This window comes from Nyctereutes procyonoides, unplaced genomic scaffold, assembly GCF_905146905.1.
Source record: "Nyctereutes procyonoides isolate TBG_1078 unplaced genomic scaffold, NYPRO_anot_genome, whole genome shotgun sequence".
In the NCBI taxonomy this organism is placed as follows: Eukaryota; Metazoa; Chordata; class Mammalia; order Carnivora; family Canidae; genus Nyctereutes; species Nyctereutes procyonoides.
In genome coordinates, this window is record NW_026575134.1 from 34,391,066 (window position 1) to 34,415,326 (window position 24,261).

At 39.3% G+C, this 24,261-nt stretch overlaps 1 protein-coding gene across 4 annotated transcripts in view; it reads right to left on the reverse strand.

Moving 5' to 3' along the window:
- The window catches only part of QSER1 (glutamine and serine rich 1), a 71,086-nt gene that overhangs the window by 40,500 nt on the left and 6,325 nt on the right, over positions 1 to 24,261 (reverse strand). For all 4 annotated transcript variants that reach the window (XM_055300972.1, XM_055300971.1, XM_055300969.1 and 1 more), the window contains 2 exons: positions 626 to 738; positions 84 to 245 (listed from right to left, as the gene is read on the reverse strand). In XM_055300972.1, the coding sequence (XP_055156947.1) occupies positions 84 to 180 (97 nt within the window). In that variant the 5' untranslated portion in view covers positions 181 to 245; positions 626 to 738. The remainder of the gene's footprint in view (positions 1 to 83; positions 246 to 625; positions 739 to 24,261) is intronic.

Genomic DNA, 24,261 nt, shown 5'->3' on the forward strand with positions numbered 1-24,261 from the left:
CAGAGTGACAAGGCCATGAAAAGTTTCTTTTTTATCAGTATTTTTTCTGGACTTAAAATTTCTGAAAACAAAGAATCAATCACCTGTCTGCCAGGATGGAGCCCTGAATTGTGGTAAAAGAGTAGTTCCTGAAGAAGCAGCCTGAGCAGTTCGGGATTCAACAGCAGAGAGAAAGTTCATCACTGAAGATTCTTTAGTGTTAGTGCTGGCACTGTTCACACTAGTATCAAATATTCCAGAAAGACCTACATTTGAAGATATAGGATATATCACAAGGTAAATATTTATGAGTATAAAATTATATTTCTGTTCTTATTTTTAAAAGGAATCTCTGAAATCTGAGGCCAAAAAATCTACAACCCTCAACGATTTTATTCTGAAACAGCAAACATATTAATTTGACCAAGTGTAGTTAGTATTTAAAATCCACAAAGATCTATGAAAAAAGATCTCCCAACTAATTACATAGGTATTCCCTATCAGTGAAAGACAAGCTTTTGATTTCATTTCACTTTTCCCAAGGCTCCATTTTGTCCTGCCCCCATGCATAACTCAATATGTGAAAACTGATTTTTCTTCTCGTTCACTACATGTAGCCAGATTCATTCTAGAAGAGCATTTTTACCAGTTGGCTGAGGTGTGGTAGCATATCCAGGAAGCTGATGAGAGGCTGCAAAGGTCTGTCTCTGAAGGAGATTGGTTTCAGAATGTGAGGGATGTCCTTCTTCATAGCTCAAACTAAAGAATAATAAAAAAGAAGTGACCAAAAACACAGAGCTCCAATCATAGTACCATTGTTCTCCTAGAACAATTATCAAAAGTAGCAGAAACCTCCAATTCCTGACCTACACACCAATAGATCAAACACAGTCTCACAACACTGTCAAAATGGGGTAATATTTTGAAGATACCCTATGAAGAAAAATGATGCATAGTTATTTTCCTTAATTTAACTTTACTTTCTTTTACCGGGAGAGAAGAAACATGGTATGGTGGGGAGAGCAAGAGCCTGGAAAACAGGACAGCTGAGGTTCATTGTCCAAGCTCTACCGCTGGCTTACATTTCAATAAGGATTTCAATAAGGAACTTAATGAATGTCAGACTAAATTCCTCATCCGTATGAATAAAGGACTAGACAAGATAATCTCTAAAGTCCCTCTAATTCTAACTTTCTATGGAATATCAGATAATTTGATTAAACTGATAATTAAAATAATACCTAGAAAATTTCAAACTTATATATTTTGAGGGCAACACAGAACAAGAGATTTTTCTCCCCTTGATTTTTACTTTGAATATTTTAAACTCATTGAAAAATTGAACTAGTCCAATGAAAAACTTATATCCGTTCCTTAAAATTCATCAACTTTTCGTTACCTTCATTTTTCTTTATGCAGATATAAACACACATACGCTTTTTTAGATTAAACTATTTGAATATAACTTGCAGACATGATGCTGCATCTTTAAATATTTCAGTTGCATCTCCTAGAAATTGAGCATTCTTTTATATAGTCAATTATCATTATTAGACTTGAAGAAATTTAACATTAAGTCAATAGTGGTATGTAATAACAGAGGTCATATTCCAATTTCCCAATTGTTGCCAAAATGTTTGGGATTTTAAAGCTCTATGTAGAATCCAACCAAAATTTAAGAACTGTATTTGATTATGTCTCTTTGAATTGATAACACTGCCTTTACCCTGCCTCTGATCCCAGATCCCTTTTGTTTTGATTTCATGACACACTTGTTGTTGTTGAGTAATCCAAGTCAGTTGAATGAAGACTATCCCAAATTCTGACTCTGTCTAATCAATTCCTCCTGAGAAGCACATAAATGATATAGTCTGTACTTCTTATTGTATCAGATGAAGATGCACGTCAGCCTGTCTCACTACTGGTGATGCTAAACTTGAAGTGGTTATGTACACCTGTCAGATCTCTCCCTGTAGTTGTTTTTTCTCCTTTGAAATGCGGTTGTGTGGGACGCCTGGGTGGCTCAGCGATTGAGCATCTGCCTTTGGCTTAAAGTGTGATCCTGGAGTTCCGGGATCGAGTCTCAGCTCGGGTTTCCTGAGAGAAGCCAGCTTCTCTCTCTGCCTGTGTCTCTGCCTTTGTCTCTGCCTTTCTCTCTGTGTCTCCCATGAGTAAATAAAATACATATATTAAAAAAAAATGCAACTGTGAGGTGTTACAGTATAAAAATCTTATGCCCAACAGCCAAAGGTTTCAGACACCATCCACTAATGACTTTTAATTCAATTATCACACTGGAGATTGGAAATGGTAGTTTTCTAATTACATCATTCTTTTAATATTTAAAAGGCAGTATTTACAAAATAAAAATGAGCCCTTTTCCCCCTCATGTACATGACACATATATATACATATACACACACATGCGCACTTATATTTAATGTTTTTCTAAAATGCACATATCTTATACTTAAAAAATATCACTGTAGACTTAAAAATTTAAGTACAGTTGACATATATTAATTTCAGGTGTACAAGACAGTGATTCAACAATTATACACATTATGAACTGTTTACCATGACACATGTAGTTACCATCTGTCACCATACAACATTATTACAATATTATTGACCATATTCCCTGCTAGGAACATTTGTATAGAAGTCTTTCATGGACATATGTTTTCATTTCTCTTAAATATCTAGGAGTGGAATTACAGGGTCATAAAATAGGTGCATTTTACATTACCATCAGTAACGAATCAACATTCCACTTTTACTTTACATCCTTGTCATGACATGATGTTTTCAGTCTTCTTTTTTTAAAAAGATTTAGAGAGTGAGAGAGAGGGTGAGAGAGAGCACGAGTGGGAGGGGCAGAGAGAGGGAGACTCTCAAGCAGACTGTGCTCAGGCTGGAGCCCAACGCAGTGCTTGATCCCACAACCCTGAGACCACGACCTGAGCGGAAACTAAGAGTCAGCCACTTTTTTTTTTTTAAGATTTTATTTATTTATTCATAGAGATGCAGAGAGAGAGAGAGAGAGAGAGGCAGAGACACAGGCAGAGGGAGAAGCAGGCTCCATGCAGGGAGCCCAACATGGGACTCGATCCTGGGTCTCCGGGATCAGGCCCTGGGCTGAAGGCGGCACTAAACTGCTGAGCCACCCGGGCTGCCCATGGCCTGTGTTTTTATTATAATAGTCATCTTTGTAGGTGTGAAATAGTATCTCATTGTAGCTTTGATTTGCATTTACCTAATGATGTTGAACATCTTTATTATTTTAAAAAGTATTTATTTATTTGAGAGAGAGACAGAGAGAGTGTGCCAATTGAATGATAGCAGAAGAGAATCCTCAAGCAGACCCCTGCTGAGTGGGGAGCCCGACTTGGAGCTGATCCCACAACCATGAGATCATGACCTGAGCTGAAATCAACAGTTAATCCAATGAGCCACCCAGACACCCCCATTTTGAATTAATTTTTGTACATAATGTTAGGTAGTAATCTAACTTTATTCTTTTGTTACTCATTCTGAATATAATTTAAAATTCTTTAATAATAAAAAACCAAATACCAGCTGTTATTTTCAAAATATTCCTACCATTTTATCTGCTTTTCAGATTATCATAGCAATCATGCTTTATATTAAAACAATCTAGGAGGCGCCTGGGTGGCTCAGTTGGTTAAGCTTCTGCCTTCAACTCAGGTCATGATCTTGAGGTCCTGGGATCCAGCCAGTCCTGTGTCGGGTTCCCTGCTCCGTGGGGAGTCCGCTTCTCCCTCTCTCTATCTGAAATAAATAAGTAAAAATTTTTAGGAAATTAAAAAAATAAAACAGTCTACACATATACATTTCCTTGTTCTGTCAGGTGACAGAGCCTACAAATGAAGACTCCTCATGGCAGGCTCTGTGGCCTCAGAGGCTGGGAGTCCACTTGATTCTCTCCCTCTGCTCCTCTCCTCATCACTTATGCTCGAACTCTCTCTCTCTAAAAAACGAATAAATAAATCTTAAAAAAAAGAAAGAGTCACATGTTCTTCCAACTGAGCCAGACAGGCACCATGGCATTGTTTATTTTTATAAACAAAAGCCAGATTTTTAAAGTTCTTAAAAAAATTTTTTTAAGATTTTTATTTTTAAGTAATCTCTATGTCTAATGTGGGGCTCCAATTCATGACTCCAAGATCAAGAGTCACAAGGTCTACTGATTCAGCCAGCCAGGAGCCCCAAAAGACAAATTAAAAAAAATTATCCTGGAAAAAAAAATATCTCAAAACACGGTCAACAAATTCACATATTTGAACCCATGTAAGATCTCTTTGAATAAATATACATTATTTAATATAGAACCTGGTCTAATATAGATAGCTCTACCTAGCTCCCAAGGCCTGAATGGGTAGCAGGGAGAAAGAGAACTTAAACTATCCCCATATATACTCCAAAATTACAGGAGATAAGACCTAGAGAAGAATAAGGAGAATATTAATCTTCATATTCCCAGCCTAGCATAAAACTTCAATCTTCCATCCCCTCTCCACCCACTCAAAATAAGGTAGATTCAATGTTGAAGATAAGAAAGACCAGAATTTTGCAGGGGGAAGTATCATCTTCCTTCAGTTGCTGTCACTTAAATGCCAAATTAAAAAACTGACATTTTGCTACAAAATAAAACCAAAAGATTATTCAGTTACTACCCACTATTAAGTCTGAACATTCTTTCCCTAACCTTAATTTTTTTTTTTTTTTTTTGAGATGAGGAGAAAGGGAGAACTAGAGAGAGGGAGGGGAAAGAAGGGAGAAAGGAATAGGAGAGAATCCCAAACAGGCTCCATGCAAGGCACCAAGCCCCATGCAGGCCTCCATCTCACAATCCTAAAATGATGACCTGAGCCAAATTCAAGGGTCAGATGCTTAACTGACTGAGCCACCCAGATGTCCCAAACTTCTTAATTTTAATCTAATATGTTCAGCAAAGAAAATTAAGTTTTAAGGCAGATAAGAAACCACAGGAAAAAAAATCTCATCTAAATGATAATTCATGTAGTGATGGTATATAATCATAAGAAAAAAATGTTTTAAAACATACTACCGAGAATAAGCTATTTTACAGTTTCTATCCAGTTAGTAAGAACATACAAATCTACCCCTTGGGTAACATACTCTTATGTCCACAGTAGTTAAGAAATAAACACATTCCAAGTTTTAAAATCAATTAGCAAAAAATAAAAAAATAAAAATAAATAAAATCAATTAGCAAAAGTTCTATGAAATATGTTAAATCCCAGGGAAACAAGCCAGTACTTGCACACAATAAGTTACTTAAGCACTGAATGAATGATTTTGCCTTATGTAGACCTATTTTTTATTTTTATTTTTTAACATTTTATTTATTTATTCATGAGAGACACACAGAGAGAGGGAGAAACAGGCTCCATGCAGGGAGCCCAACATGGGACTAGATCCCGGGTCTCCAGGATCAGGCCCTGGGCTGAAGGTGGCGCTAAACCACTGAGCGCCCCCCCCCCGGGCTGCCCTAGACCTATCTATTTTTTAAAGATATATTTATTTTAGGGATCCCTGGGTGGCGCAGCGGTTTGGCGCCTGCCTTTTGCCCAGGGCACGATCCTGGAGACCCGGGATCGAATCCCATATCAGGCTCCCGGTGCATGGAGCCTGCTTCTCCCTCTGCCTGTGTCTCTGCCTCTCTCTCTCTCTGTGACTATCATAAATAAATAAATTTTAAAAAAATTTAAAAAAAAATTTAAAGATTTATTTATTTTAGAGAGAGAAAGTGTGGCAGAAAGGAACAGAGCAAGAAGGGGAGAGTCAGGCAAAACCTGCACTGAGTGGGGTGCCCAACACAGTGCTCAATCCCATGACCCAGAGATTAAGACCTGAGCCAAATCAGGAGTCAGACACTCAATGGACTACACCACCCAGGCACCCCACCTTAAGTAGTCCTATTACTTTCTTCTCTGTGTTAAAGAAATTGGCCACAGAAGATATAGATATTCTGGTATAATAAAAACAAAATTCTCTTTAAGCTTTGAAAATATGATTTTAGTCTTAGATATATCAACTTTTCATAGTCAAGAAAAAAAAGACCCTGGATTAGAAGGAGCCCCAGATTCCAGTCCCGATTCTTCAAATAACATGCTAGAAGACTTTCAGCAAAACGTAATCTTGTAGAGCCTTCATTTTCCTATTTATAAAGCCTAATGCTCTTTGTATTAACTCATATTCTGAGTCAAGCTAGATATTTTTACTTCATCTATCATGCAGTATTTAGTACAAAATCTGTCTTCAAAATTGAGTACAGAGATAAATTACATGGAATTCATGTAATTAACTTTGTGTGTGGAATTCTAATGTGTCTGTCCCACTCACACTTAAATGTCAAGTTATTTTATAAATACTTTATTTTATTTTAGCTAATCATACTCTGAGAATTAGTAACAAAAACCTGAAGTATAAGAATAATCAGCCTTGGGATGCCTGGGTGGCTCAGCAGTTGAGAATCTGCCTTTGGCTAAGGGCATGATCCCGGAGGGCTGGGATCAAGTCCCATATCAGGCTCCCTGCATGGATCCTGCTTCTCCCTCTGCCTGTGTCTCTGCCTCTGTGTGTGTGTATGTGTGTGTGTGTGTGTGTGTGTGTCATGAATAAATAAATAAAATCTTTAAAAAAAAAAAAAGAATAATCAACCCCAACCCCTTGGTGGCTCAGACAGTTAGGCATTCAACTCAATCTCAGCTCAGGTCTTTTTTTCTTTGAAAAGAAAGAAACATATGTGTACATGGTGGGGGGCAGGGGGGGACAAGGATGTGGAAAAACTAGAACCCTTATACATTGCTAGTGGGAAAATAAAATGCTGCAGCTACTTTGGAAAATAATCTAGCAGTTCTTCATAATGTTAAACACAGAATTACCATAAAACCCCAACAATTCCACTACTAGGTATCTACCCAAGGAAAACGAAACATATGTTCAAATACTTTTATGCAAATATTCACAAGAGCATTATTTGTAAAGCCAAACAGTGAAAACAACCAAATATACATCAACTAGTGAACGGATAAACAAAATAAGCGACATCTATGCAACAGAATAAAAGTGCTAAAAGTACTTATAGTACTATGCTAACCACATGGATGAATTTCTAAAACATTATGCTTAGTCAAGGAATCCAAACACAAAAGAACACGTATTTTATTATTCCATTTATATGAAATGCCCAGAAAAGGCAAATCTAAAGAGACAGAAAATGGATAAATGGTCGCCTAGAATTAGGGGTGAGAATGAGGAATGATTATAAATGGGCACAAAGTTTCTTTTTAGGGGTAATGAAAAGGTTTGAAGATTAGATTGTGATGACACTGTGGTGATATAAATATACTAAAAATCACAGTATATTTAATATAGGAGGATTTTACGGTGTGATAAATTAAATCTCAATAAAACTTAATTTAAAAAAATTGATTTCTTTGAAAGAACCAAATGGCTGCTTCTTTGGGCCTTCAATTTCTCATCTGAAGACTACATCAGAACACAAGTAACTCCTATTCACTCACTGTATCACCCAGACTCTTTAGGGGCCATTAGAAGTGGGTTTTGCAAAACATTAGAAGGTAGAAAAGAAGAACCTAAATATTATTTGTCCGTTGTCTCCACCACAACCATGTTTTCAGCCAAGCCACATCCCTCTACAACTATAGCTCCTTTTGGGCTCCAATAACTTGTTACCTGGCTCCATTGGCCTAGAAATGGCTTCACACTGCTACAACTCATTCAAAGTCCCATCCTTTTTTGGTTCCCTTAACCTTGCCTCCTCAACTATAAGACTGAGCCCCTCATTAACACAAATCAAATGAATCAAAGGAATGAAATTATGTTTCAGGTAGCATCCTTAACTGATAATTAGTGTAAAGGAAGGGCAATTGGTACTTTGTACCAACAAATTATTAAAACAAGTATGATTTCTTGAGATAAGTAAATTCGCTTTAACAGTTACATACATCTTTAATGATCTTTACCAAAACAATTATATTTCATTTTATATAAATGATACACTAAAGTGGGTTAAACAGATGTTTTCCTTTTTGCTAAGAAGGTGAAATAAAGACTAGTATGGTATTTCCTGCCTAGTGGTGTGGTAGGGCATATTAAAAAAATCAGTCTATCAGTTCCAAACATTATCCACACAAAGAGAGACAGATTTTGGCATTTGTAACAGATGCCCAAGAAAAACGATGCCAAAGTCAAGGCTATGAGGAGTTTCCGTCTGTTGTTCTGTCAGGAAATAAATGAAATGTGATGGTGATGTGGCATATGCTTGGCTATATTCATAATAAGAGACACCAAGGCTTGGGTTGGGTTGGACACAATTCCAAAATTTCATCATCTTCCTTTTTTATTTGTCATCACCTGTATTACTGACCTTTCCTTTGAACAAAGACAAAATTTTCAGATCAACTTTTCTCATCTCCAATATTTTCTGGAACACATTTCTTTTAGAAGAAATACATCTGTACAGCTACATGCAAAAGAATGAAACTGGACCACTTTCTTTGGCTATACATAAAAATAAATCAAACATATTAAAGATCTAAATATTAAGATGTGAAACCATAAAACTCCTGCAAGAAAACATAAGCAGTAAATTTCTGGACATCAGCCTTAGCAGTATATTTCTGGATCTGTATCCTCAGGCCAGGGAAGCAAAACCAAAAATAAACAACTGGGACTATATCAAACTAGTAAGCTTTTGCATAGCAAAGAAAACCATCAATAAAACCAAAAGGGCAACCTACTGACTAGAAGATATTTGCAAACGATATATCCAATATGGGGTTAATACCCGAAATATATAAAGAACTCATACAACTCACCAAAAACACAAATAATCCAGTTAAACCAAAACACAAATAATCCAGTTAAAAAATGAACAGAGGACCGGAAAAGACATTTTCCCAAATAAAACATATAAATGGTCACAGACCCATGAAAAGATGCTCAATATCACTAATCACCAGGGAAATGCATACCAAAATCACAATGAGATTATCACCTCACACCAATCAGAATGGCTAAAAAAAGAAAAGAAATAAGCAATGTTGGCAAGCATGTGGAGAAAAGGGAACCCTCATGCACAATTGGTAGGAATGTAAATTGGTACAGCTACTATGGAAAACAGTAGGGAGGTTTCTCAAGTAATTAAAAATATCATACAACCTAATAATGACAATTGCTAGTCTAGTCCATACAACCTAATAATGACAATTGCTAGTCTAGTCTAATAATGATAATCTATGACAAGAAATATCATACAATATGGTAATTTTACTTCTCAATATTTACCCAAAGAAAACTAAAACACAAATTCAAAATATATTCACCCCTATGTTTACTGCAGCATTATTTACAAAAGCCAAGATACGGAAGTAACCAAAATATCCACCCATAGATGAATGGAAAAAGATGTGGTGTATATATACACAATAAAATATTCAGCCATAAAAATGAAATTTCCCCATTTGCAACAACATGGATGGACCAAGAAGATATTATGCTAAGTGAAGTAACTCAGAGAAAGACAAATATCATAGTTTACTTATATGCGGCATCTAAAAACAAAAAACAGAAATAGGCTCATACATACAGAGAACTGGTAGCTGCCAAAGGGGAGGGGATTGGAGAAAGGGCAAAACAGGTGAACAGGATTAAGAAGTACAAACTTCCAGGGGCACCTCGGTGGCTCAGTTGGTTAGCTATTGGACTCTTGATTTTGGCTCAGGTCATGGTCTCAGGTTCTTTGCATTGAGCCCCAAGACAGGTTCTGTGTTGGGTGTGGAGCTTGCTTGGGATTTTCTCTCCCACTACTTCAGCTCTGCCCGTCCACCCCCACACCCTCACTGGCACTCTCTCTCAAAAAAAAAAAAAAAAAACAAATTTCCAGTTATAAATACTTATAAATAAATAAGTCACAGAGTACCTAGGTGGCTCAGTCAGTTGAGCGTCTGATTCTTGATTTTAGCTCATGAGATCAAGGCCCAAGTTGGGCTCTGTGCTGGGCATGGAGCCTGTTTGAGATTCTTTCTCTCCCTCTGCTTCCCCCCACCTCCACTCCCACTCTCTCTCTCAAAAAAAAAAAAAAAAAAAATAATATATATATATATATATATATATATAATAAATAAGTCACAGGGATGACCAGAACAGCATAGGGAATATAGTCAATATAGAATATAATGCAAAATAGGATATATACTGCAATAACTTTGTACAGGGACAGATGGTAACTACACTTATCACAGTAAGCATTTCATAATGTATTTAATTGTCAGATCACTATCTTGCAGGTCTGAAACTCATATAATATTGTATGTCAACTATACTTCAATTTAAAAATGTTTAAAAAGAAAACCGGGGGGCACCTGGGTGGCTCAGTTAAGCATCTGCCTTCAGCTCAGGTCATGATCCCAGAATCCTGGGATTGAGCCCCACATTGGGCTCCTTGCTCGGCAGGGTGGGGGTCTGCTTCTCTAACACCATCTGCCCCTCTTCCTACTGGTGCACGTATGCCTCTCTCACAAATAAATAAATGAAATCTTTAAAAAAAAGAAAAAGAAAAAGAAAACCAGGGGGAAAGAAACCCCAAATACATCTATCAAAGCAAATTAATTTGTGATTCAAACTGTTGCAATGTATTAACTCCTGTAAGGTCAACATTAACATATTCATTTAAGAAGTAGACAAAAATGGGCAGCCCAGAGGGGCTCAGCGGTTTAGAGACACCTTCAGCCCAGGGCCTGATCCTGGAGACCCGGGATGGAGTTCCACATCGGGCTCCCGGCGTGGAGCCTGCTTCTCCCTTCGCCTCTGTCTCTGTCTCTCTCTGTGTCTCTCAGGAATAAATAAATAAAATCTTAAAAAAAAAAAAAAGTAGACAAAGATGGTCATGTGAGCCCTGGATGATTGTCTATCATTTTAGGCTCTGAAGGAATTATTAAAAATGAACTATTATACAACTGGTTATTTCTCACAACACATAACATAGTTCAAATTTCCAGGATTCAGAGACGCCTGGGTGGCTCAGTGATTGAGCATCTGCCTTTGGCTCAGTTTGTGATCTTGGGGTCCTGGGATCGAGTCCTGCATGAGGCTTCCTGCATGGAGCCTTTCTCCCTCCGTCTGTGTCTCTGCCTCTCTCTTTCTGTGTCTCTCATGAAGAAATAAATAAAATCTTAAAAAAAAAAACAAAACTCCCAGGATTCAAATGTACGGGTTTCACAAAATGTTTTTTATTTAAGCTTCTTCATTTTATCTTATTGTTTGTGGCATAGTTCCCTTAACAAACTGAATTTCTTCCTCTTATGAGAAACTATTACAGCTGAATTTTTACTGTATCACAATTTTGTTCACTATTAACATAGTCTAGGATTTCTAGGCATTAGGTAAGTCAAGTATGTCTAAAGATACACGTTTATCACAATTCACATTTATGTGCTGATATCTAGACATTTATATGCCTTTGATTTAATATAAGAACCTAATAACATTTTATAGAGTAGAGAAAAAGATTTTCAGATAAATCAAAACCCAAAGTTATAATATTCTGTATATTTGATACTCAATATGCTGTTTTATTCTTCTCCACAAATTTTAATAAACATTAACCAAAAATTTCCTATAAGCTCAAAAGGGAGAAGCAGGCTCCCTGCGGGGAGAGCTCACTGTGGGACTCAATCCCAGGACCCTGGGATCACGACCTGAGCCAAAGGCAGATACTCAGCCACTGAACCACTCAGGTGCTCCAACTTGTAAGCCCATTAACCAAAGACATAAAACCACTATTATAATATTGTAATTGCATTATATTATTTATACCATCACAAAACTGACTTATATACCAAAGCAGGTACACTGCCTTAAAGTATTCTACATATTATAGTTATGTTAAAAAATGTTTTAAGTCTGTTTTCAACCTCATACTATGGTTGAAAGAGATACATAAGTAGCCTTAAATTTGCTTTGAAATAATACAAAATAAATACAAAGTAGGGAAATTAGTGGAGGTATATATATGAATAAGACTGATAACATGTTTAAGTTTTTTTCTTGTTTGTTTTTGTGAGTGTTGAAGTTTTTAAAGCTGACTAATGAATAAGTAGGGGTTCATTGTAGCATTCTCTCTAAATGTGTTTGGAAATTTTCCTTAATAAAAATGTTATTGTCTGTAATAGAGAAAATAAAGCTCCAAGTGGCTGGATTTCTGGTTCACAACAATTATTAATGCAAATGAAAAAATTATAATGAACATTAAAAGAAAGGTATACACAATAGTTTGAAACAATAGGTAAAAGCAATTTTATAACTTACAAGCTTGCTATCTTAGTTTTTTATAAACATGCCTGTTAAGTATGAATAACATTCATACTCACTCCAAAGTACACTTTATGAGGATGATGTTAAGATAAGCGTAATAAGGTGCACAATAGATCAGGGTTAATTAGCTGATATACCAGATTAGTTTTTAATAGCAAGTCTGAAACCATCATGTCCTATGCAATATCAAAACAATTTATAAGTTTTAGAAGCAACTAACATTAGCGTGTTAGGAAGGATCAGATTGAAACCAAACTTGTTCTTGTTTAAAAAAACACAGGGATTCCTGGGTGGCTCAGTGGTTTAGCGCCTGCCTTCGGCCCAGGGCATGATCCTGGAGTCCCTGGATCGAGTCCCACATTGGGCTTCCTGCATGGAGCCTGCCTCTCTCTCTCTCTCTCTCTCTGTCTCATGAATAAATATTTTTTTTAAAAAACCCACAAAGATATTAACCAATGACAAAACACCATTGCTGGTTTTGTTTTTTGTTTAGCCAAAGTTTTTTTTTTTTTTTTTTTAAGATTTTACTTATTTATTCATGATAGACAGAGAGAGAGAGAGAGAGAGGCAGACACAGGCAGAGGGAGAAGCAGGCTCCATGCAGGGAGCCGGACGCAGAACTCGATCCCGAGACTCCAGGATCATGCCCTGGGCCTAAAGTAGGCGCTAAACCGCTGAGCCACCCAGGGATCTCCTATAGCCACAGTTCTACTTAAATCCTATCCTTCCAAATCATTCACACTTTTATTTTGGGATTATTCCACTAGACTCTGTGGCTCTGGGCAAATCAAACTTTGACTTAGTCTAATGTCTGTAAAAGTGAGAATACCACCAGTAATACTCATTTTCCAGTTTGCTCAATATGAGAGATGTTTTAAAATGTTAAGCCATCTAATTTAAGCAGACCCAAGCAAAAGTATTTTAGGCTTATCCACATTTTTGTATTTGTCATGCTTCACTGGGTCAGACAAATCTGGTCTCAAGTTATTTAAATAGGATCAGTGATCACATAGTGATGAGAATGATGAAGTCATATGAAAATTTCATTATTTTATGCTTAGTTATACCCCATAAGGGCCTACAGGCCTACCAACATAGGTCAAGCTACATGGTCAGGATCCCTAAGGGACCTTAAACTTATGGAGGCCAAATTTAAATTCTGAAGAGGAGCTAACAAATCAAAGCAAAATATATGTCAGCATTAAATATATTTGTTTTAAAAAAGATTTATTGATTTTAGAGGGAGAGTGTGTGTGTGCACAAGTGGGAGGAGGAGCAGAGGGAGGGAGAGATTCTTCAAGCAGTCTCCCTACTGAACACAGAGCCCTACGTGGGGCTGGATCTCAGGACCTGAGCTGAAAACCAAGAGTTGGAGAGTTAACTAACTAAGCCATTCAGGTGCCTCAGAGTCAAATATTCTTTAGAAAATCATTATTTATTGAAGTTATTATATGATGGGTACATGGCAGAAAAAAAATCCAACTGCTCAAGGTAGACTGTCAAGAAACAGCCAAGTTGGGATCCCTGGGTGGCGCAGCGGTTTGGCGCCTGCCTTTGGCCCAGGGCGCGATCCTGGAGACCCAGGATCGAATCCCACGTCGGGCTCCCGGTGCATGGAGCCTGCTTCTCCCTCTGCCTGTGTCTTTGCCTCTCTCTCCCTCTCTGTGTGACTATCATAAATAAATAAAAAATTAAAAAAAAAAAAAAGAAAGAAACAGCCAAGTTAATGAAGATGGACCAACAATAAACAAGAACAGAGATATGTTTAATATCAAGTATGGATGAGTGCTATGAAGAAATCTCAAGAAGAGCATTAGGCGGGACAGCCCGGGTGGCCCAGCGGTTTAGCGCCTGCCTTCCGGCCCAGGGCCTGATCCTGGAGACCTGGGATCTCATGTCAGGCTCCCTGCAGGGAGCCTCCTTCTCCCTCTGCCTGTCTCTGACTCTCTCCCTCTCCCTCTGTCTCTCTCATGAATGAATAAATAAAATCTTTAAAAAAAAAAAAAAAAAAAAGAAGAGCATTAGGCTACATAGTGATGGGGGAGGTGCATACTCCATTAAGGATAGTAAGGAAGGACCTCTCTAACAATGCAACATTTTAAACTGAATTAAGTGACAGAGAAAGCCATGCAGATTATCAGAGGGAAGAGTGGTCCCTAGCAGAGGAAATAGCCCAAAGACCCCAAGATAATAGCATTCCTACGGTGGCTGTTCAAGGAACAATGAAAAATGTGTGTTTCATTCAGAGATAAAAGAGACTGAGGCCAAGGGAGAATCTGTAGTCATGTTCTACAAAAAAATGAAAGGAAAACAAGCTGTGTCCTCCCATTTACTCTTCATATTATGCAATATGTCCACACATATTAGCATAGAGCTAGCACATCGACTAACAAATGCTTACTATTGACCAAAGGAAAAGAGAATTGATTGCAATTGCCAAGGCCTGGACTGGAAAGGCCTAGCTAGACAGGCCTGAGTAAAAATTAGGAAACTTACCATAGCAGCCCCTAAAGCCCCTTTTTTTCACCACTTTGTCCAGCAACATTAGAAACAACCAACGTCATAATACTCATTAGTTTTCCAAAAATGTTTGGAAGTATCGTATATAGTCATTTAGCTTTTTGCTGCTTATAAGGGGATGACAAGGAGTATCCAGTGCAGATGTTTTGCATACCTCTATAAGTTCATGCCATGGACTATCAGTGCTCTCTTTATTTCTGGAGTCATCACATATTTAAATCTAATCAAATTACAGAACCAGTTACAGAAACCCCAGGACCATTTCAGAAAACTCATCCTTAAAATTCTGCTCCTATGGAACCACTCTTGATACCAAAATTTGTATTGGTCAGTGTTCTCCAGAGAAATGGAACCATCTGTCTTCTGTATATGTGCATGTATACAAACACACATATAAATGGAATTTTAGATATATATAATGTAAGTTTATCGTGAGGAATTTGTTCGTGCAGTTATGGAGGCTGAGAAGCCTTATGATCTGCTGTTTGCAGTCTGAAGAGCCAGGAAAACTGGTGGTTATAATTCAGTCTGAGTCATGAGGCCTGGGAACCAGGGGAGCCCATGGTGTAAATCTCACTTCAGGGGCAGGAGGAAATGAATGTCCCAGCTCAAGCAGGTGAGGTAGGGAAATAGGCACAAATTCCTCCTTCTCTCACCTTTTATTGTATTTAGGCTCTCGATGGATTAGATGATGCCCATTCACATTGGGAAGGGCCACCTACTTTATTGAGTCCACTGATTCAAAAGCAGATCTCACCCAGAAATAGTCTTTTTTTTTTTTTAAAGATTTTATTTATTTATGAGAGACATATGAGAGACTCCCCTATGGGGAGCCTGATGCGGGGCTTGATCCCAGGACCCCCCAGGACCCCGGGGTTATGCCCTGAGCCAAAGGCAGACGCTGAACTGCTGAGCTACCCAGTCTTCTTTACTAATGGAAGAGGTTCCCCACTCCCAGTGGAAGCATCCTTTCTACCTCCATATGAAATAATTAGCCCTGCAATGCCTGACGAAAGAGTGATGGCTTCCCTCTGAGGCACAAGGTATGTAAAGACAATGCTGATTTTCGCTAGGACCCACTTATATCTTCTAGACCTATCACTAGGCTCAAGTCCCAGCAGCCCCTAAAGGTGAGGTACAAGGTGTTAGGTCCATGACAAAGCGTGTTACAGTCAAAAAGAACTACCTGAATTTCTACTTTATACAGACATAAATCTGAGGACCATGAATGTGGGAATGGGTGTGTGTGTGTGGATCTGATGGTGGAAGAAACAGTTTGATCAGGCCAAATTTATTGACATGGGCTCACTAAGCAGAGGTTCTGCATTTATTTAATGCTGCAGTTTAGGAGGTTAGAAAAGGCTCTGGCAGTTTGGTTGGCTAGTTGAAAAATGGACTAAGGGATGCCTGGGTGGCTCAGCGGTTGAGTGTGTCTGCCGTTGGCCCAGGGCGTGATCCTGGAGACCCGGGAGTCCCACATCGGACTCCCTGCAGGGAGCCTGCTTCTCCTTCTGCTTGTGTCTCTGCGTCTCTCTCTCTGTGTCTCTCATGAATAAATAAATAAAATCTTTAAAAAAAAAAAAAAGAAAAATGGACTAAAAAGTGGCCACCATAAGTGAACCGGAAATGCCAACATGCCTTGGTTTAATGCAGAGGAAGGGCTTCAAAGGCTTATGGAGATTAGAACGTTCCAGATTTGTCAAGATGTACTGCTGGGAAGGTCCAGAACACATGTCTTTCACCAGTACTGTGAGGAGTAAATAAATTTGTGAAGGGAGTCCTATTATCTTTGAAGAGCTCTATGACCACCCTTCTCTGAGGACCAAATCTCATCACAAAAACTGCACCAATTAATTGGGAAACCTAAATACATGAGAATCATTAGACTCCAGGATGGCTGGAGCCAAAAGTCACTCAATCACCAAAGGCAAGGTAGACATGGTTACTGTAATGGAAAGCAGAGTCAAAGCAGAAATCAGAACAGTCTGAATCACGTAGACCTGTATTTTTGATTACGGTGTTCTTTTTTTTTTTTTAATTTTTTATTTGTTTATGATAGTTACAGAGAGAGAGAGAGAGGCAGAGACATAGGCAGAGGGAGAAGCGGGCTCCATGCACCGGGAGCCCGACGTGGGATTCGATCCCGGGTCTCCAGGATCGCGCCCCGGGCCAAAGGCAGGCGCCAAACCGCTGCGCCACCCAGGGATCCTGATTACGGTGTTCTTGAAAGTGAGATAGAAAGACTACCAAATTCTTAATAGGTAGAAGTACAAAATTTCTAGGTCAAGTGAACAAAAGCCTAATTCAAATAATAAAAACAGCCCTTAAGTCAATTCCCAGACATGGGTCAGACTGCAAACTCAGTACCCTTTGAATAAAGGGGAGGCCAGATCTCCTTGAGGGAGAACCACAGTACATTATTGAAAATGTACACTGTTAATCCTTATCCTCATGTTCTCCAAAGGGACCTATGTATATGGTCTTTTACCAAGGTAACTGTACATCACAGAAAAGGAAATAACATCAGACCTTTCAGGAACTCCTGGATGTGGGCTATAATCTGACACTAATTTCAGGAGATCCAAAAGATCACTGTAGCCCACTAGTCAAGAGTAGGGGCTTATGGAGGTTAGGCTCAAGTCCATCTCATGGTGGACCCAGTAGGTCCTTGAACCTATTTTATAGTTATCTCCCTAGTTTGAGAAGGCATAATTGGAATGACAAAAACAGCAGCTCAGAGAATCCCTATGCTAATTCCCTGACCTGTGGAGTGAGGGTTTTTGTGGAAGGTAAGCCCAAGTGGACATCATTAGAACTTCCCCTACCTCAAAATATATTAAACCCAAAGCAATACCAAATCCCTAGAGGGACTGCAGAGATTGGTCCTTGCCACTCATCTCTATTTGGCTTATGCAGAAGATGGAAGGGTCTTGGAAAATGACCGCAGATTACTGTATATTTAACCAGGTGGCGAATCCAACTGTAGCTTCTATAGCAGATGTGGTTGCACTGCTTGAACAAATTATAACACATTTCCTAGTACCTGGTATGTAGCTATAGCTATAGATCTGGCAAATTCCTTTTTCTCCATACCTGCCCATAAACACTTTGCTTTCAGCAGGCAACGCCAGCGATACACCTTACTGTCTTACCTCAGGGTTGTGTTAACTCTCTACCCCTATGTCATAATTGAGTTCAGAGATCTTGATCACCCTTCTCTTCCACAGGGTATCACACTGGCCTATTACACCGATTATATTAATGCTGCTATATATTATGTCCATAATGAGCAAGAAGTAGTACCTACTCCAGACTTACTGGTAGGACATTTGCATATCACAGCGTGGGAAATAAATCAGACTAAAATTCAGGGACATTCTACTTCACTGAAATTCTAGGGGTCCAGTGGTATTCAATATGTTAGGATATCCTTACTAAAGTGAGGGATAGGTAGATTGTTATCTCTGGCCTTCATACAATCAAGAAAGATGCATAAGACGCATCTTTTGGAGTCTGGAGGCAACATATTCTCTACTTGGGTGTATTACTCTGGCCCATTTACTGAATGACCCAAAACTGTTAGTTTTGAGTGACAAGAAAGGCTGTAGCCCCACATCAGGCTCCCTGCCCTATGGGGAGCCTGCTTCTCCTTCTCCCTTTGCCTGCCTTGCCTCCTGCTTCTGCTTGTTCTTTCTCTGTCAAATAAATAAATAAAATCTTTTAAAAATTAAATTAAAAACAAACAAACAAACAAACAAAAACAAAGGCTATATAACAGGTCCAGGCTGCTGTGCCAGTTATTCTGCCATTTGGGCCATAATGATCCAACAGACCCATCGGTCATTAAGGTGTCAGTAACAGGGGTGCCTGGGTGGCTCGGTGGTTGAGCACCTGCCTTTGGTTCAGATTGTGATCCTGGGGTCCTGGGATCCAGTCTCTCATCAGGCTGCTTCTGCTAGACAAGGGACACACAGGGAACCTGCTTCTCTCTCTGCCTGTGTCTCTGCCTCTGTGTGTCTCTCATGAATGAATACATAAAATCTTAAAAAAAAAAATTGTCAGTAACAGATAGGGATGCTGTTCAGAGCTTTTGGCTGGCCTCTGTAGGTGAATTACAACCACAAACCTTTAGGATTTGGAGCAAGACCCTGCCATCATCTACAGATAACTACACTCTTTTTGAAAAACCACTCTTGACCTGCTCAATTACTAGGCCTCAATAGAAACTGAACGTTTAACCATGGGCCCCCAAGTAATCACAGGACCCAAGATACCCATCATGAACTGGGTATTCTCTGATCCACCAAGCCATGCTGGGCATGCACAGCAAACTCCGTCATCAAATGGAAGTGGCATATACATGACTGGACCCAAGTGGGCCTCGAAGGCACAAGTTACATTAAGAAATGGCCCAGGGGTGCCTGGCTAGGTCAGTGTGTAAACCATACTACTCTTGATCTCAGGGTTGTAGGTTCAAACCCCACGTTGTGTGTAGAGATTACTTAAAAATAAAACCTTGGGCAGCTTGGGTGGCTCAGCAGTTTAGCACCGCCTTCAGCCCAGGGTGTGATCCTGGAGACCCGGGATCAAGTCCCACGTCGGGCTCCCTGCATGGAGCCTGCTTCTCCCTCAGCCTGTGTCTCTGCCTCTCTGTCTCATGAATAAATAAAATCTTTAAAAAATAAAATAATAAAATAAAATAAAATAAAATAAAATAAAATCTTTTTAAAAAGTGTCCTATATACCCATGGTCCCCATTCCTGCACTATGGCCTTCTTTCTCCCAGGCTGTACCTTTTGTTAAGTAACCTTACAATCAGTTGACAGAGGAAGAAAAGTCTGTCACTTATAAACTGGGCCCAGTTTGTAAGTAGTCCAAGATATTTAAGCACCACCTAAGGTAGACAGCTACAGTAGTTACAGTCCCTCTCTGGGATATCTCTGAAGAATAGTGGTAATGGGAAATCCTCCCCATGGGCAGAAAACGACATACCTGGATATCCATTTTGCTTGAAAAGAGAAATGGCCAGATGAGCAATTATATACTGATTCATGTGCTGTGGCCAATGGTGTGGCTGGATGGCAGGGGCTTGGAAGGAACATAATTGGAAAATGGGTGACAAAGAATGCTATATGGATATATGCCTGAATGGGCAAAAAAAAACTGAAGGTATTTGTTTTCTATGTGAATGCTTACCAAAGGGTGACCTCAGCAGAGGAGAATTTTAATCAAGTGGATAGAATGACCTGGTCTGTGGATACCAGAGAGCCTCCTTTCCCAGCTACCCCTAATGAACAAAGTGGCCATGGTGGCAGGGATGGATGTCATGCAGAGGCTCGAAGGCTGATGTGGTTATGGCCACTTCTAAGTACCCAAACTGCCAGCAAAAGATACCAACACGGAGGCCCTGGGATGGCACCATTTTCCAGGGTGATCAGACAACTACCTGGTAATAGACTGACTACACTGAACAACTTCCATCATGGAAGGAGCAACACTTTGTTCCTACTTGAATAGATACTCTGGATATGGATTTTCTTTTCTGTTTTCAGTGATTCTGCCAAAACTCTTATCTGTGGACTTAGGGAATGCCAATACCTGATCCACCATTACGGTATTCCTACCACAGCATTGCTTCTAATTAAGAAATTCACTTCACAGCAAAAGTAGCGCGACAGTGAGCCCATTCTTATGAAGTTCACTGGTCTTACCATGTTGCCCATCAACTGAAGCAGCTGGCTTCACAGAATGGTGGAATAGCCCTTTGAAGACTTCTTTAGTACCAGCTAGGTGGCAATACCTTAAGAACTGGGGCAAGGTTCTCCAGAAGGCTGTATATGCTCTGAATCAGCATCCTGTTGCCTAGTACTCTTTCTCTGATACCTAAGATTCATGGGCACAGGAGTCAAGGGGTAGACTGGGAGTGTCACCAATCATTAACATCCCTAGTGAACCACTAGCCAAATTTTTACTTCCTGTTTCAGTGACTTTGTGCTCTGCTGGCCTAGAGGTCTAACGTCTAGCAGGAGGAAGGCTTCATCAGAAGATCCAATAATGATTCTATTGGACGGGAAGTTAAGATTTCCATTTGGCCACTGTGAGCTGCTCATGGTACTGAACCAACAGGTAAAGAAAGGAGTTACAGTGTTGGATGGGGTGAATGATCCTATCAAGAGGAAACTGAAATACTCCACAATGGAAATAATGATGAGTATGTCTAAAATACAGGAGGTCCCTTAAGGAGACGCTCCAGTATTACCATGCCCTATGATTAAAGTCAATGGAAAACCACAACAACTAAATCCAAGCAGGACTAGTAATGGTACAGACCTTTAGAACTGAAGGATGGATGGGTCACCCCACCAGATAAAGAACACAACCAGCTGAGATACTTGCTGAAGACAGAGAGAATGGGTGGTGGAAGAGGCTGTTATAATACCAGCTATGAGCATGTAACCAGTTAAAGAAACAAGGACTGTAACTGTCATGAGTATTTCCTCCTTATTTTGCTTATGTTTTTGTGCATCTGTGTGTGTTTATCTTTCCTCTGATTTCCTTATCATATAAGGTGTAACTGATTTTCTATTATAATATAGTATAGTATCACTAATTTTACATCATAGTATTTAAGTTACGGAAATTAAGAAGAGTAAACATCATCCAAGGCCTTAATCTGCTCTCCCAGGGAAGGGATTAGCATGTTTTCAGTTGTATGCAGATAGTTATATCATGTTAGAAGAAATTATGATCTTGTTATCTTTATTTGGAGATTAATACAGTTTAAAGTGATTCCCATAGGTATAAGGGCACCTAGGTGGTACAGTCAGTTGAGAACCAACATTTGGTTTTGGCTCAGGTCATGATATTAGGGTTGTGAGACAGAACTCAGCATGGGGCTCCATGCTCAGCAGAGTCTGCTTAAGGCTCTCTCTCCCTCTGCCCTTCCCCCCACCATCTCCCTAAAATAAATACTTTTTTTTTTAAATAAAGAGATGCCTACAGGTATAAAGTTAATAAGGGGTGGATATGTCTGATGGTTCATTTTATTTGTCACTTTCACTGGCCACAGGATACCCAGATTAAGCACTGTTTCTGCCTCCTTTTCCCCAGAAGGAATCTGTCCCGTTTCCTGCCTTGCTGTTTGAGCTGGGACACCTCATCTCATTTTTCTCCTGCCCTCAGATTTGTATCATAGGTTCCCCTGGTTCTCAGGCCTTAGGAAAATAATATTATAACACGTTTTTGCTCATAATCATTATCATCATTATCCTTCCCCAAAGCCTTTCAAAGCTTCCTATTCAGATGTAGAGGCTATATCCAAAGACCTGTCATCAAAGTCCTCTAAAACCTAGCATGAACACACTGTGGTAAAGTGTTACCCTGGTGACCTCTCCAGTGAAACACACCTTTGTACGGTCTCTCCTCCATAACTCTGCACTGGTGTCAGGACTGCTTTGACCAGTAGCCTGTGGCAGAAGAAAGGCCATGCCAGTTCAAAGATCAGCCCTTAACTGGCCTAGCAGGGGTCACTCCCTCCCTCCTTGTAACACTTGCTCTTGGAAGCCCCCTCTTCATGCTAATCCTCTATTCCACTCATGCAGCATGAACAATAATTCAGATCAGTTATATGCAATACATTTGATAAAGGCTTCCACGATCTCCTTGAACTTTACCTAATTTTTCCTTCTAAGTCTTCCAAGTATTTTTGTAACTCTTAAAAAGACACAAATATTCTCCCTAGTAGTACCATCATTTAATTCATTTGCTGAATAATTAAACAGGTACTTACAATGTGCCAGACATTGCTCTATGTGCTGACAATAAGGCTAATATTCTATATGCTATTCTATATACTACAGATGTGGATATCATTCTAAACACTTTTCTGGTTACCTCATTTAATTCTCAAGAACTCTAAAAAGTATCCTCATTTAATACAAGGAACCTCAGGCACAAAATGAGTAAGAAACATTTTTAACATCATACTGCAAGTGGAGTCAAAATATAACCCCCAAAATTCTGACTTCAGAGTTTATGCTATCAACCACTACTCTAGACTGCCTTCTACACATGTGAACAAGACAGACAAGATCTCTGTTCTCATGGAACATGCATTCTATTCATGGTAGTGGGAAGAGGAAAGAGTAGTTATAAAGGGTATGTATAAATCTACAAAATTACCTCAGAGAGTGATAATGCTACGAAGAAAATAATGCTCTATGATATGATGCAGTGATGAGAAGTTACTTTAGTTACTTTAGATGGGGGAGCCAGAGAAGGCCTTTGTGAGGTGGTAACACCCAGGAGAAGACCTGGATGTCCAGAAGAAGTGGCAGAGCAAGACTTGTGAAGAGAATACCAAATAAAGAGCACAGCCCATGCAAAATTCCTAGGATACAAATCATTTTAATCTTAGCATGTTTCAGGAACAGACATAATAAAGTCAGTGTAACTGAAGGATGGTAGGTAGAAGAAGTAGAATGATGAGGCTGGAGAATTAGCTGAGGTTCAGATCACATAGTGCTTTGTAGGCCATGATATAGACTTTGGATTTCCCTGAGTAACATCGGAAGGTTTTTTTGGTTTGCTTTTGTTTTTAAAAATGTTATTTATTTATTCATGAGAGATACAGAGAGAAGCAGAGACACAGGCAGAGGGAGAAGCAGGCTCCCTGTGGAGAGACTGATAAGGGATTTGATCCCAGGACCCTAGGATCGATCATGACCTGAGCCAAAGGCAGATGATCAACTACTGAGCCACGCAAGAGCCCAACACTGGAAAGTTTTAAGCTGGGTAACAACATTACCTGATTTATATTTTGCAATGTTACCTGGCTGTTAACATTTAATAAACTCTAGAAGGGCGAAGATGGAAGCAAGGGAACCAACAGGAAGCAAATGCCATAGTCCATGTGGGAAATTATGGATATGGAGATCAAACCACCAGGATTTACTGAGGCAATGAATATGGGAGGAAACAAACGAATCACAGATGGCTCCAATCTTTTGGGTCTGCACTACTAAGCAAAGAGTGGTATTATTAACTGAAGTCAGGAAAGGTTAAAGGTGGACCAGGTTGAAGGGTTAATGTGATAATCATGTTTGGGACATATTATGTTTGAAATATCTACTCAATACCCAAGTGGAGATGATAGGGAGGCAGCTAGCTAGATATGATTATAGAGATATCAATTTGAAAATTGTTTGATATACACAGCAAATTCATCTAGAATGAGTGAGGAGAGAAGGAAAAAGGATGGAACTCCAAGCTCTTGGGCACTTCAACATTTAGAAGCCAAGTAGAGGGACGCTTGGGTGGCTCAGCAGTTGAGTGTCTGCCTTCGGCTCAGGGGGTGGTCCTGGGATCGAATCCCAA